Raw genomic sequence first — 14,724 nt, 5'->3', positions numbered from 1 at the left:
TATGAACCGAGCTGTTTAGTCTGAGTGAAAGACTGTTGTCCAATATTTATATGGTATATGAGTTATTTAGGCTCTAAACCAATTTATTTTCAATTAATACCAAGTCAAGTACCAGCCCAAGCGATTGCCGTAGTATATATTGCCGATTAAATAAAATTGATAAAATATAGGCCTAATGCGTTTTTGCTCGGCTAAGCCTCCATCTATAGCTATGTAACACTGACTATCTTAGTAAGACATTAGTCATTTTTTTGCAAAATGCGACATGTTGTTTTGCTCGAGGATGTTTATAACTTGTAATGGTTTTGCATTTATTACAGGCTTATCAAAACCTCGGGTATTCTCCACAGCCCACCGGCCAATAACTGGCTGGGGAAAGGAGAGGGTTTTCTTATTCAGCTGTTACCAAAGTATTTAGCATATTTCCAATACACACAGCGATAATTTACAATAATTAAACAGCTGTCGGTCTTAAAATATTATTCAGTTGTTACAAATGTATGTAACAACTTTTCATACTAGACAGCGTTACCTCAAAATAACAGCTGCAGGTCTTAAAATCTTATTCAGTTGTTACCACCTATACTCATATAGTATAAAGTATTTGATAGATTTTTTAATGCCAGATTTAATTACAGACTACAATGTCAATTATATATAGGCCCTAACGATACTTATTGTTGACGTGAATACTTCTCTGTTTTTAGATGCCTTAAGGTTCGGTTGATGGCAGTAACCTGTAATTTCATTCCGACCTTTGTATTTGTTACGATCGCGTCTTTACAATTTATACGTTTTTTTCGTGTGAATAATCTCTGAAAAAGCTTCATGTATAATTGCTACCCGTTGCTTTTTAATTTATTTCACTTTATTGCAGCGGCAAACAGATATCCAACATTTTATTGCAAAAGCGTAGTTTAGGAAAAATATATTAGCCTCCATTATAATGTTTGATGTGTAAAGTTTACATTTGTTTTGATTACACTCAACGAAATATAGCGCGTATTGCAACATTTGGACTATTTTGAAAAAAATGAAAATTTCATGCCTGAAATTCGACTACCGCTACTAAAAATTGCTTCTAGGTTACCAATCATTTTATTGTGCTTTGTAATACAGTATGATTACAACACAAAACCTGTTTATATGCAGTTAGGTAATAGGAAAAGCATGAATATTTTATTTGAATACGAGATAACTGAAAAGGTTTTGTTAGAAAAATTTGTATGACCAGAATAGAATAACAAGTTTAATGTTCAGAGTTTAGACGAAATCATTAGTCATTTAAAGATGTGATTACGTTAAGTTTTAAGCTTTTAGTTTCATGTTATGTTTTTAAGCTTAAATGTCAAAAAAAAGTTTGTTCCATTAAAACCAAGGGGTCTATCCGGAGTCCCGGATGTTTAAGAACAGATTTGATGCTCATTTTTACTCAACTGGATCTGTGTTTAGCAACATATTGAGAAGCCGTAACGTTTCCCAACCACATATTTTAAAGAAACCAGAAAAAATCGTTTTACTTTAGCAAGATGTCACAACTATATTTTAAAGAGTCAATCTGGAATAGGCTTATGTATGAATTTGACACGGTTGCAAACTTACGTATAAAAAGTGTTTAGGATAAATGTTATAGACAATTTATAGGCTGGTTATTTTTTGTAAAGAATGCGTCACAAGTTTACGGTAAAACGTGACCTTACACAGATATATTAAAACTTGCCGTCATAAAATATAATCTTAAAGAGCACCGCAGGAGCGTTCGCTTTGTTAAAGTTTTAGAAGAGGCAGTGGCGTAGCCAGCCGAAAAAACTATTTCGGGGCAAATATTTTGAACTTAAACTGGTAAGAGAATTTAGTTTAGAACACCGCCAATCAATGCATAAAAAGAAACAATATGCTGAGTAGACGTATACCTTGTCACGGAAGCCGCTATACCCAAAAAGATTATGTATATTTTTCTTGCCTATACCTCACTGAGAAAAATCGACTTTATATACTATAAGGAGTAAATAGGACGGTTATACTCCCAGGGCGAAAGTTTTTGGATGTTTTTATTGAAAAATAAGTTCTGAAAATAGTTAACCCAAGCTGAACTTGAATTTAAACGGTTAACATACTTGATTAAAATGTTGTAAACTTGTGGTATACGGTTATAAAAAAGGAATTTGCATAAAAACAAATATTTTTCGATGGACATATGTTAACATGATCTAGGTCAGGGGTTCTTAAACTGGGGTCCATTGACCCCTTAGGGGTCCGTCACCTAGCTTTAAGGGGTCCATAAAAGCCTAATTGAAATATTAGTGTATATTTAAGAAGTAATCAATTTATCAAACACAACAGTTTAATTAAAAATAAAACGGTATTGCATTGAATGCATTAAGACTCCATTTCACTTTCACATTTTTGGACCGAAATCAGCAGACTTATGAAGTCTATTTGTATTGCGACGTAAATTTATGACGTAATTTAAAAAAAATTGCCTATTGTGGTCCACGCGAGGCCAAAAAAAAATTTTAGGGGTCCGCGGTAAAAAAAGTTTAAGAACCCCTGATCTAGGTCCTAGATTTATTTTAAAGGGTTGAAGAGGAATTTTAAAGAATAAAAAAGTACAATGTTTAATAATAATAATGCCAAATACAGGGAGTCGAACCGTTTGACTTTTCCGGTTCAGGTTCGGTTCGGGTTCAAGGATTTTTTCGGAATCCGGTTCAGTTCCGGTTTCGGTTCGGAGTAACTTAAAAGTTCCGGTTCAGCTCCGGTTCGAACATCGTTATTTCAAAACCGGTTCATAAAGTTCCGGTTCAGATACAATATAATTTGCGTTAAATCTCAAAATGTGGGTCGATAAATGTAGAGAATAATCTTTGAATTGTAAGTCATTTAATCTAAGTTCCGTGACTTACTAAAAAAACAGCAACTCAATATTGAAATATCTAAAAAATAAAAAATGAACGATTTTTTTATTCAATATTCATATTTTTTTCATAAAATTTCGAACATGGCGTAACTTGATTCTGTAAAATAGAGGTTGTGACGTCATGCTGGAGCGAACCGCTTTTGTTTACAGGTTCGGGTTCGGTTAAGGTTCAGGTACTTTCAAATTATTCGGTTCAGTTCCGGTTCGGCTCCTTAAAATCTTATAAAAACCGGTTCAGGCTCGGTTACGGTTCAGAAAAAATTGACCCAAAACCGGTTCATAAAGTTCCGGTTCGACTCCCTGGCCAAATATTCCAACATAGCCGTTTTTATCAATAAGCTACACAAATCACACAAGTCCTCGCTCAACAGCGAACTTTTAGTGTTGAAAACTGAGCGATGTATTAAGAACTCTATGATGCAAAACGAAACAGTTCCCCGACACGCAAACTTAATTTATTTCGTAAACATTCTAGGAAAGAAGCTGTTCCAGTACCTATAACCTGAAGCCAGCATAGATTAAAATCAGATGCAGGATATAAGACGCAATACTGTGTTAGGCAGTCCACCTGTCCTTCGCATCGACAGAGGTACAAAAACTTTGTGTAGATTAAGGCTTCCTTTTATTTGGTTGCCAGTTGCCACCGTAGCTGCATCTCAACAAAATACCAATAAAGCATAACATTGCACGCCAGTTAAGAAGAAAATTTTGCGATGGTCTAGAATCCTACCACAACAAACATTATTTGGGTTAGAGTGAGTCAAGGATTAATAATAAATAATTAAATATAATAAAGCTTAACCCACCCATACCCAAGCTATAACTGTCACCCAAACCCAAATAATGTTAGCTAAACCCCCGGACGAAAATGTGGTAGGATTGTAGACCAACGTCCAAAATTTATATATATTTAAGTAAATATTATCAGTTATCACCATTTTATCACAAAACATTTATGTCACTTTGTTTGGTAAAGTTGTTTAATTATTAAGAATATTTTTTTCTTTTTTAGAAGCACAATGGCCCAGAATACCAAGAGAGGTTGGCGATGGAATGGAGGCCGTCAAAGATGATGTAACAACAATATCAAACCAAAGGCCTGAAAGAAATGGACAAAGCCCGATAATCTGTAATTTAAAGTTTCCTATTTCCTTATTAATTCTTTAAAATTACAAATATGCTGAGACATAAACAAATATTGTAAAAAGTTATTGTGCCCCAGGTTGGAAAGTAAGGCGCAGTTCCACGCTCGGCCACTTTCATAGCCGCGCATTTCATGTAAAATCAGCGTAAAATGTGGTCAGTCACAAAAAACGCTCAAACGCGCAAAACTTACACCGCGATAATGGTTTATAGTATAGCACTCCATTTACAGTCATGCAAATTTGGGCTGAAATGTTATTACTGTCGCGCAATTTCCAGCTGCAAAATCATCTCCCCCGCACAAAATTCAAAGTTTCCAATCTGGATTGTGTCCAACTTACTTCACTAATTCTTTAATTCCTGTTGCAGATTCACAAAGTTCTTCTCCAGTCCATTTTAACAAGAACGCTGTGTCATTAAAACCCTTTGCCTATTCTACAAGTGAATATAAAGACCAAGCAGTTCAAGTAAGTGGATTGCAAGACTTGTCAATAACTGACGGAGTTCAATATTTGTTGGAAGAAAAGGCAGCACTTAAAGACCATCTTCAGATTCAAATTCAGGTATGCATTTATTGTCAATTTGGTTTAGATCAAGGTGCCTCTCATACATAATTATTTAGTGTCCATTAAATGCCTTCTTGGGTATAGAAATTGGCATTATATTCATTCATATTCAATCACAAGTTAAATTTCATAGTCAAAGCTTCCTAAAATTGAATTGGAAAACTAGTAAAGAGTTTACAACCGAATTGAAATAGATTTGTGGCCTGTCGTTTAAAGGCGATGATTCAAGTCCTAACTAGGATAATGAATTGTAAACTTGTGAATGTAATATTCTGTTGTTTATAGGTAAATCAAGAGCTGAAGAAATTACTTGTGGCTTCTGTTGGTGACGAACTTGGCTTTCATTATGAACGATTAGCTACTGATAAGGCTCAATTGAGTATGGAGGTAAGGCATATACATTTATATACAATTTTGTTACTTGTGTCCAAATTTGTACTTATATTTTAGCTTGATGCATCCCGAAAACAATGTGAAGAAAAAAAAGAGGAAATAGAGCAACTGACAATCTCCTGCGATGTTTGGAGAAGCAAGTTTCTGGCCAGCAGAATGCAGTGTGAGGACGTATCAAAGCTGAGGCGATTTCATGTAAGTTCAAACATCAGAGCAGGCATCAAAAAACAACAAAATCATAATAGTATCACTACTACCAAAAAATGTGCTAAACAAGTTTGCCATAAAACATTTTAATCGTAAGATCTTTCAATTTGTTTTATGTCTGGGTTAAGTTCTATTGTAACTGCAGTAGTAGAAAAAACTTTTTGTTGTTGTTGTTGTGTTGAGCATGGCATTTATATATACTGTTTTGTTTTAAGATTATATTCAAACTTGTAAGTGATCCAATTTTAGGTCTTTTCAAAATATTTATACAAATTTTCACTGCCAACAAGGCACATCCATACAAGAATATAATAAAAATCACTAAACAAAAAATAAATGCTTTACTTATGTGGCCAGAATAATGTAAAGTTGTGCTTCTATGTTCTATACTGGCAGCTCACATATTTGTTTTCTCAGGAGAGACAACAGCGTGAAATGGAAAGTGCTGTTCGAGGATTGTTGTGTGAGCATTGGGAACGAACAGAGCATCTACAGTTACTGCACAGGCCAGTTCAATTATTTTTTACTCTAACATAAAGAAATGCCTTCTAAAAGGGTAACAATTTGCCAGGCATGATATTGAATTTAAAGTAACACTTGACCAGACTGAACAACATTTGTAATGTGCCTTGCCGTCTGCCAATTTCTGTTTTACCTCATCACTAATTTAACCTGCCTTTCTAAGTCAGTGTGTTATATAGTTCTTGTATGGCTGACCTCAACTATTTACAAGACTAATAAAAAATAGTTTTTACCAGGTGTTACACACTTTTAAATTCTCTAGATGTGTGAAGTATTGTTAGCGATTTAATTGGCCTTTACCCTTTAATCTTTGGTATTTAACATAATTTGTCACAGATCAACAATTTGAGTCCAAATTATTATAGAAATAAACAATTAAACTTCGCCAACTCGAACTACCTTAAAGTCAGCCAATTTTCTACTCACATTACAAATTGTTGTCTCTTAACAGGTCGTTGGACAACCTTAATAAGTCTCTTCAGTTTCACGAAGAAACAGTGGTAAACATTTCAGAAAAAAGACCAGAAGTGACAAATTTGTCGCAACAATGCCTCACGATTGCTAGCCAACTGTCAGCGAATTTATTAGGACAAGACAGTCTTCCTTTGTCAAACCATGAAACAATTTCGCAAGCTTGCAATACCCCTGTACCTACGCCAGCGGAGAAGTATGTTTTGCAGGTAGGTGTGGTTTTCAATCAACTTTACTGAAAAGCATTTTTTTAGTTTCCTCTAACTATCCTGGTTAGGCAAACACACATTTTCACTTTTAACATAAACTAATGCTAAGAATAAACGATAAGCAGGTTGTTTACAGTTTTATTAACTTTGTTTTTTTCTTATGGGTGGCACATTGTAAAATACCCAATGCCAAGTAGGAATAGTGGTACCTGTCCAATACAAAGGGAAAATGTTACCAATAAGATCCGTTTTTGCAATCTAATGTAGAGTTTTCTACCTTGTGGAAAATATTAGAGAAAAGAACATTTTTTCCTAAAGCAAATTTCGGCCTATTAGCTGTACCCTAAAATGTTACAATTTCAATCAGTGCTCTTATTTCAACATAGATATGACTCCACTCTCAGATGAAAGGCAAAGCATTTTTTGCCTAAACAGTGTGCATTAACAGAATGACTGCAATACAGAGTATTGAACATTACCATTTATGGTTATGTTTACAGATTAAGGAAGAACAAAAAAAATTGAAGCTGTTGTATTTATATTTCCACAGGTGCTTAGTGACAATCAGCGGCCAGGTTCACCTACACCCTCATCAGTCTTCAAACAAAGAGTAAAAAAAACATCGGGCGACCTGATCTTAGAAAAGCAAATCAACCGATTTCACTCAAATGCCGTTTTTGACAATGTCACAATAAACTGTTGCAATCACTGTAAGGGTGACATACATGTTGTATAACACAACCTTTTCGGTTTGAACATGTTTTCTTGGAAAGTGCCGAACTTAAAGTCTTAATAGGCCTACAAGTTATTGCTTTTCATGTGTCACGGGTAGCTTTTTATATTGCTGTCACAAGTACCCCTTAAAATTTTAAATTACCCATTTGGGGATACTTGCCCGCAAGTCAATATATTGTTTGCGCTTTCTATTTTTTGTTATTTATTTATTTTTGCTATTTAAGTAAAACCATGTGCGTTTGCTTTTAATCCAGGTATCACAAGAAACTTAGGTGCACTTAAGTTACTGTTTTCACATGATTTGACTTGGGCGAAATTTAGTCTTTTCATTTAACATTTTACTATAAAATTGAGCTTTTTATTTCAAGTTTTGCCCGTAAAGGCAAACTGTTTGGCATGTTGATTTCGCTATAAAATTTGCTTTTGTGTAATGATTGAAGCAATTACACAAGGTACTGTTAAATGTGCTCTTCTGTGCCTAAAAGCGTTTTTGTTTATGTGCAATAGTAACTATCCATGCGTTAAATAAATTTAACTTTTCAGCACTTGTGTAGTAGGAAGTGAAGCTAAAAGCGCTCATAGATTTTGACATAGCTTTTCTTAGCGTTTAAGAATACCTTAATGGCATTCCTGGACTGTTTTATTGAATATATACTTTAGAAATGTATAGTGGCCAGGTATCCTGCAACAACCTTTTAGTAGTTCAGGTATCAAGTGTGTGTACCTGCCATGGAATGTAGACTTAGTGCACAGCAGTACTGTTAACAGACTGACTTTGGTTGAAATGAAGTGAAGCATTTTTTTATAAAATTGGGTTATTTAAGCTAATTTGTTATTTATAGTTTAGTATAAAAATAATCAGACAACTTTACCAATTTATTGTTTTTTATGATAAGGGCTTTACTTAATTTGTTATTTATTTAAAACACTAGACTGGGACTTCATAAAAGCCGAATACTTTTGGTATTTAGATAAGAGTCATTCAACATCTAGTTTGTTGGAAAAATAGTGATTTGAATAGGGCTGTTTATTTTGCTCAGGCCCCTTTTTATCGAAAAAATCTTTGGCTAAGTTTACAAAACTTTGATTATAGATTGCAATGATATGAACAAGATCTTTTGAACAAAAAGAGATTCTGTCAAATGGACTAACACGATTCACGCGAAGCTCTGAAAAAATTGCTAACAGTCTTGTTTTAAAAAATGACAAAAATATAGTTTGGAAAGGGGCTATGGCTGCATGCAGTTTTATTCACATCATGCTAGAATTATATAGCTTTCGATTTTTCTGCAAGCGAAATTCCCTCATCAAAAGAGCCATATGTGTCACTAAAAAAAACATAGATTCCCGACCCCTGCTCTATATTGTCAATTATTACCAAATTCAATAATAATTCTTACCCAAAAGGCAATGATTGCACAAACATTAACCTTATCTTTCAGGATCATCATTTACTTGAACAATGAATTCTCAACACTGAACTTTGAACGAAAAAAACAAACAAATTCTTATAAAGATAAATACAAAACAATTTTCGGTATTATTTCTCGGAAATTGATTTTTCTAAAGAGTGTTCTAATCAGAAATACAGTTGAATTGAACACATCAAGCCAGTTTAGCACTTCACAACAGTAAACCATATAGGCTTGATGAGAATAGCACACAACCACTTTGCACAAACAACAAATAAAAAGACTAATTTAGCGTGCAACAATCTTGACGTGACGCTTAGCAGACACAAATAATATTGCCTAACAGATTTTTGACTTGCTTCATTAAACAGAGAAGCATAGGGTCAGCGAAAGCCACTGTTGCACAACATTAATGCAACACACACTTCACAAATAATATTAAATTGGAGATCCTTGTTGAATCTCCCTACTGTGCTTTCCTATGCACAGTAAAAAATCACGATTAGGTATTTAACAAATGCAGCAGAACCGACCTACTGTTAAGGCTCTGAAGCAAAACAAAATGAAAAACGGTGACATGTTTGAAAATAAAGTAAAAAAAATTGCCAGATACTGAACTTGGCACAGTTATCAAACAATCTAATTTATAAATGTTAAATTCCAATTCGCTGAAATGTTTGGTAATTAATATTAGTATCATATAAGCCGTCTAATTTGTTTACCATTTCAAAGAAACAACTGTTTTCTACAAAGTTTTTACCAGAAAAGCCAAAATTGGTTGTTTTTTAGGGTTTGGTTTTCACATGTGTGGTGGAAAATTGTTGCATTAATTAGCAACACACAAGATTAGGCAGTGAATTTTTAGATGTATTTACATAATTTATATGGGAATGCTGAATGGTCCATTTTATGGCCACTCAGTTGTTAAGTAAACAACACAAATGTGACACATCTAGCAGTGCTTAGATTACAATGGCAAAACAAAAATAACCTGAAGATAAAGTCTGGTTTTAATATAAAAATATACAACAACTTGTGACACAGTTGAGAATAGACAGCACCTATAACAAAATAGGCTGTTGATTGTTAATTTCCTTGAAAGAACTTGATGAATAATGCTTTAGAATTTAAATTTTACAGATTGGCCTGCAAAGCATATGTGATGACTCCAGACAGAAGAACACGATTTTAGTGAATAGGAAAATAAAGAGATGGGCATTTGTTGGCAAATCTGAGAGCCTTGTATGAAAGTGAAAGTAATAACATGTGTGAAACATGCATCACCAAGTAGGTTTTGCATCACAGTAACATGCGCCACAGAATTTTTCACAACGAAAATACCCTTGAATTCTGCAAGAACAGAAACGCAGCTTGATAAAGCAAAATATCATGTGTTTAGCCGGGGTATGACACTGTCACATTCTTCTCGACTGTCACAGCAATAGTGCAACAACAACAACAATTTGGGCCATGTTGCTGGCTAGTAGGCTAGGTCAACCATCTGTAGGCTTGCCCTTGTAGACCATCGTGACTTCCGTGTTACCGTAAACAGCAGATATGGACGGATAAAGTCTGGTCTGGGGAAGGCCGCGAAATGCAATGCCCAAAAACTCGTAATCTCGTTCGAACGCAAGTGTGTTATCCTCCATGTCCAGCACTACAGTGATTTTTTCTCCGACCTGGAATTAAAAGTTACTTTAGCATATGAAGCGTATCTTAATACAAAAAGGTTGATCAGTATGGCGCTCTAAACCATAACAGCAGGTTTTAGTTGGTCACTGCTTCAGGGATGCAAATGTTAACAAATTCAAGTACCTTTATAAACAATTTTTGGAACACTTCATCATAAATTGTCAATGGCACAACCTGACTTTTCAGCCATGTCATAAGACAAACAAATTAGGCCAGTCTAACAAATATTGATATGGTAACTCAAGATATAAAATCCTCAATAAGATTTTATGTTTTTTTTTTTTAAGGTAAAAAGTTTGTAACTTTTAAAACTGGCCAAAATAGCAAAGTATATATTCTTTTAAAACAATTGTGGGGGCATGTTTTTAGTCATATATTTCGGGAATTTCGATTAAAAGCTAAATCGATGAGTTTAGCATAAACAAACATTAAATTTTAAAAGCATAGCCTGCTAAATATTACAAAGGTTTAAAAACAATCTTTTACAGAATTTGTTTGCTAATATTTGTTTTAAAAGAACTGACAATGCCAAAAGGTAAAATATGACCATTTCACAAATAAATAATTCTGAACTTTCAAGTTCTAATTTAAATAATTAGGCCGAGCGGAAATAAGTTTCAATTCAAAGTTATAAACCGCAAAAGGTAAAAAAAATTTGTTGAACTTTGTTTGTTTGTTGATGGTAATCCTAGTTTTTATTTTAAAAAAGCTGACCATGCCAAAAAAAAAACTTTTTTTACAACAAATGAATGATCTTTAGCTTTTGAGTTCCATTTTTAGTAAATCTACAATGAGGGCATATTTTCAATTGAAAGTTAGAAATAGCCAAGGTTAGAATTTATATTATATGCCACCTGGTATCTGGGCGGATTATTGCACTTGGGATAGGGGTCTCTTCTTGAACCCCCATGAAATAAATGATTATCTACAAGGTTCCAGGCCCAGCTCTGGTCGGTGCCCCCCAGTAATGGTTTGTAACCGCCAGCACGCAGCGGGGCCTCTTTGGTTGCTATGCCGACCATGGCGACGGTGCCGAGCGGCCCTTTCCACCGAACGTCCCAAGAATGCCGTCCGGAATCGAAACCGATTTTTCCCCGTGCGGCGTCTGTGCATTGAGCTTCAGGTCTGTAGAAATAGGATTATTCGCAGGCTATTGATATATAGTGATTTGATAAAAAAGGCTTGCAATTTAAACCTGACACACATTTATCATTATTATTTATTATATATACTGTACCCTTATTTTAACTTAAGGTTGCAAGAATTAGATCACATAGTTTAGTAACTGTTGGGTAATATAAAAACTCTCAATCAGGTTTGATTGAAATTAACATTTTGTCGTTATCCTGGATACATTTAAAAAAAAAGTGCTTAACTTTATGGTTTAAAACAAGGGTGTCCAACATGGGGCATGTGTGCCAAACGTGGGATGTGACCTAAAAAAAAATGGCATGCAAGACCCAAAATTACAGCCAATTATCAAAAAAGCTAAATTTGTTATACAGCTAATTGTCATTGTTTATTCACAACACAAAACAATCCCAGCAATTACGACAACAAACAACTACTTCTGACATAACATTGTACTGTTTTTATTTTTTGCATAAAAGCGCTTTTAATATTAGAAAAAAAATAGTAAAAAAACTTTGGCACGGGAAGAAGTTATAAGATAAAAATTTCCACGTCGGCATGTTTGAGTTGGACCCCCCTGGTTCAAAAGTTTCAACATTCTATTAAAAAACATGTCATTTGCATATGTTTAACCAAATAAAAGGCATACTTTCTGTGGAGTGTAAAACCATCCGGCTTGATGTAGATATTTCCCGAACAATCATCGGAATTCCAGGAATGGTGGAAAGCCCGTAGCTTTTCCTTATAGGTTGGTAAGGACGATAGAAGATCGGATTGTACGGCTTCTGCTGCAAGCTTTCTCACGCACTGCAACCTTTAAAATTTAAACCAAACTGAAGTTGGCAAATTATAATTTATGTGCAAAATACAATTTTAAATGTTAATTTAATAGTTGATGTTTTTAGAAGAAAAAAAAACATGAAAGGGCAAATGTTTTTTAAATCCTACATTTCTTTAAATGAAAATAGGTATTTGAAATAAATTGTCACTTTTTATGTTAAACCAGACAAATGGTGACATCTCAAATTGCTTGTTCAGAATTTCGACATGACTGCTTTAATTGCGTATTTTTTCAATTGATTTATATATGTTTTTAAATGTCAAAAATTATTTTAAGAAGATGTTTATTAGTAAAACGTATTTCTGCTTTCAAGCAAATAAGACCTTTGAAAATTAAACCAAACTGAAGTTGACTAGTTTTTCTGTTGGTGCCCTCGTTTCTATCACTCTTACGGTGACTTTTATACTTTGGCTATCTTTATTTGGTTACTTTTTTTAAATACAAAGTTTAATGTGGCACATTTTTTACCTGTAAGAAACCTGGGTTTCTATGTAATAGGAAATACAGTTTTAAATGTTAATTTATTAGTTGTTGTTTTCGCAACAAAAAATACATGTTTGTCGGTTTTGCAGAGTTAAAAGTGCAATTTTTTTTTAAATTCAACATTTCTTTAATTGAAAACAAATATTTAAAATAAATTGGCATTTTGATGAAAACTAGACAAAATGTGGTGATATCTCGAATTGGTTGGTCAGACTTCAAATATTGCAAAACATGACTGCTTTGGCCGATATTATTTTTTGAATTATAAGTTTTTAAATGTCAAGAACTATTATAAAAAGGTTTTGTTAATTTTGGCTCTCAGGCTTTTTTGCTCAGGACTTTTCTGGCCTGCAAGACATTAAACACTTTTTTCAAAATCATATTAATTGCGCTGACAAACATGGTAAGGGTATAGGTAACTGTCATATTCTTATTAGAAGTCTAATGGATAGTGAACATTAAAAAGTCTTGCATGCTCTACCTATTTAAAATACAAATATATTTAAAAATTACAAATCTTTCCATGGCACTCTTGAAAATTTGCCGAGACACACCGGTGTGTCACACCAAACAGTTTGAAAAATACAACACAGCATGCATACAGACCAAGCTGTATTACATAATTTATGGCTAAGATTTGCGGCATAAAAGTTTTTTGAACCGAAATCATACACCAAACAGTTATTATTTATTGTAACTTCACCATGCCGACAATCTTTCACACTAATTGACATCATTGACATGGTTCAATAGCAATGTTGTCAGAAACACACTGGAATTCAGACATATGAGCAAATCAAATTTATCATATATAAAAACTGGGAACACATGGCCTTTTCCAAGCGAAGAGCAACGGGGAAAAATACAAAGATTATTATATAAGTTCTGTAAAGATTAGCAAAAAAATGAATAAACATAAAGCTTTCTCAAACCTCCACACGTCGTTGTTGCCGTCATTTAAATAGTGAAACCAGGGTTTGCAGACCAAAGAGCAGGACTGTAAATCTTCAAGCGACAAAAACGAAAATATCTTCTCCAGAACCGTGCTTGGCAAGTTATCGGCTGTGGTTACAGTAGTGCACAGGGTGGGATTTGGCACAGATGAAATGTCAGCCATTCCGACTGCCCTAACGCTACAGCTGTTTGCAAAATTAAATTGACACCAGTCACGGTATCACCATTTAAAGCTTCAAGTGTTTTTAAACTGTAAAACACAATAAAATGTTAGCCATTCCGACTGTATAAAACACTACAAGCTACAGTTGTTTGGAAAATTTAAGTCACAAAATTAACTTTCATATATATGAAACATTTGTTGTTTTAACTAGAGAGTTAAACACACATAAAATTTTAGCCATTCCGACTGCCTTAAGACTACAGCTGTTTGCAAAAATTAAATTGACACCAGTCAAACCAGGTAAAATTTCAGTCATTTCAACAGGCCAAACACTACACTTTTGTAAAATTAATTTAACACCCAAGGTATTACCACTTGAAAAAGTCAAAGGTATTACCACTTGAAGCTTTGACAATTTTTTTTTACAACATCTCACTATGCAATGTCCGAAAGTTCCAAACTGGGTGATGTATCTATATAGAAGCTTCAAAATGTTTTGTTCTAAACCAACTTCAGAGTTAGCTATTGCCCTTTTAATAGGAATGACTATTTGGCCGGAGCTTTTTCGCTTGCACCAATTTATTGATTTAGGTTAAGTTTGGGTGGTGGTAGTATTATATTTAATTTTCTGAGTTTTGCATAATTTCAATATTTTTTTTCAAAATCAATTTAAATTACTTTATTAATCAGGTAAATAGCCTCACGAGGTACCTATAAGCTATTTACCGGCACTGGTCTAGAATATTACCACAACGCACATTATTTGGGTTAGGTTGGGTCAAGTATTATTATTAAATATTGAATACAATAATACTTGATACACCCTCACCCAAATGCTAACTCGCAACCTAACACAAATTTTGTGTGTTGAATTTATAAGTT

The 14,724-nt window shown here is 33.9% G+C and overlaps 2 protein-coding genes across 3 annotated transcripts; one reads left to right on the top strand and one right to left on the bottom strand.

The window, feature by feature from the left end:
• Positions 1 to 3,369: 3,369 nt before the first annotated feature.
• Positions 3,370 to 7,702, top strand: LOC146145807 (golgin-45-like). Of its 2 annotated transcripts, none has more exons than XM_083390012.1 (8): positions 3,370 to 3,509; positions 3,936 to 4,049; positions 4,433 to 4,626; positions 4,915 to 5,016; positions 5,080 to 5,217; positions 5,647 to 5,735; positions 6,203 to 6,431; positions 6,982 to 7,702. In XM_083390012.1, exons 1-8 carry the CDS (start codon positions 3,449 to 3,451, stop codon positions 7,165 to 7,167), a joined length of 1,113 nt encoding a protein of 370 aa, XP_083246138.1. In that variant the 5' UTR covers positions 3,370 to 3,448; the 3' UTR covers positions 7,168 to 7,702. The 2 variants fall into 2 exon arrangements, with proteins under 2 accessions (XP_083246138.1, XP_083246137.1); XM_083390011.1 differs by having other exon boundaries at positions 3,383 to 3,509; positions 3,933 to 4,049.
• Positions 7,703 to 8,611: 909 nt separating this feature from the next.
• LOC146145806 (F-box/SPRY domain-containing protein 1-like) lies at positions 8,612 to 13,923 on the bottom strand. The gene is made up of 4 exons (XM_083389717.1): positions 13,658 to 13,923; positions 12,051 to 12,215; positions 11,125 to 11,395; positions 8,612 to 10,257 (listed from the first exon to the last, which is right to left on the bottom strand). Exons 1-4 carry the CDS (start codon positions 13,840 to 13,842, stop codon positions 10,072 to 10,074), a joined length of 807 nt encoding a protein of 268 aa, XP_083245843.1. The 5' UTR covers positions 13,843 to 13,923; the 3' UTR covers positions 8,612 to 10,071.
• Positions 13,924 to 14,724: the final 801 nt, after the last annotated feature.

Source organism: Ascidiella aspersa, chromosome 5, assembly GCF_963924565.1.
Source record: "Ascidiella aspersa chromosome 5, kaAscAspe10.2, whole genome shotgun sequence".
NCBI lineage: Eukaryota > Metazoa > Chordata > Ascidiacea > Phlebobranchia > Ascidiidae > Ascidiella > Ascidiella aspersa.
Note: the sequence above shows the minus strand (reverse complement) of the source record. Positions and strands in the feature narration are given on the sequence as shown.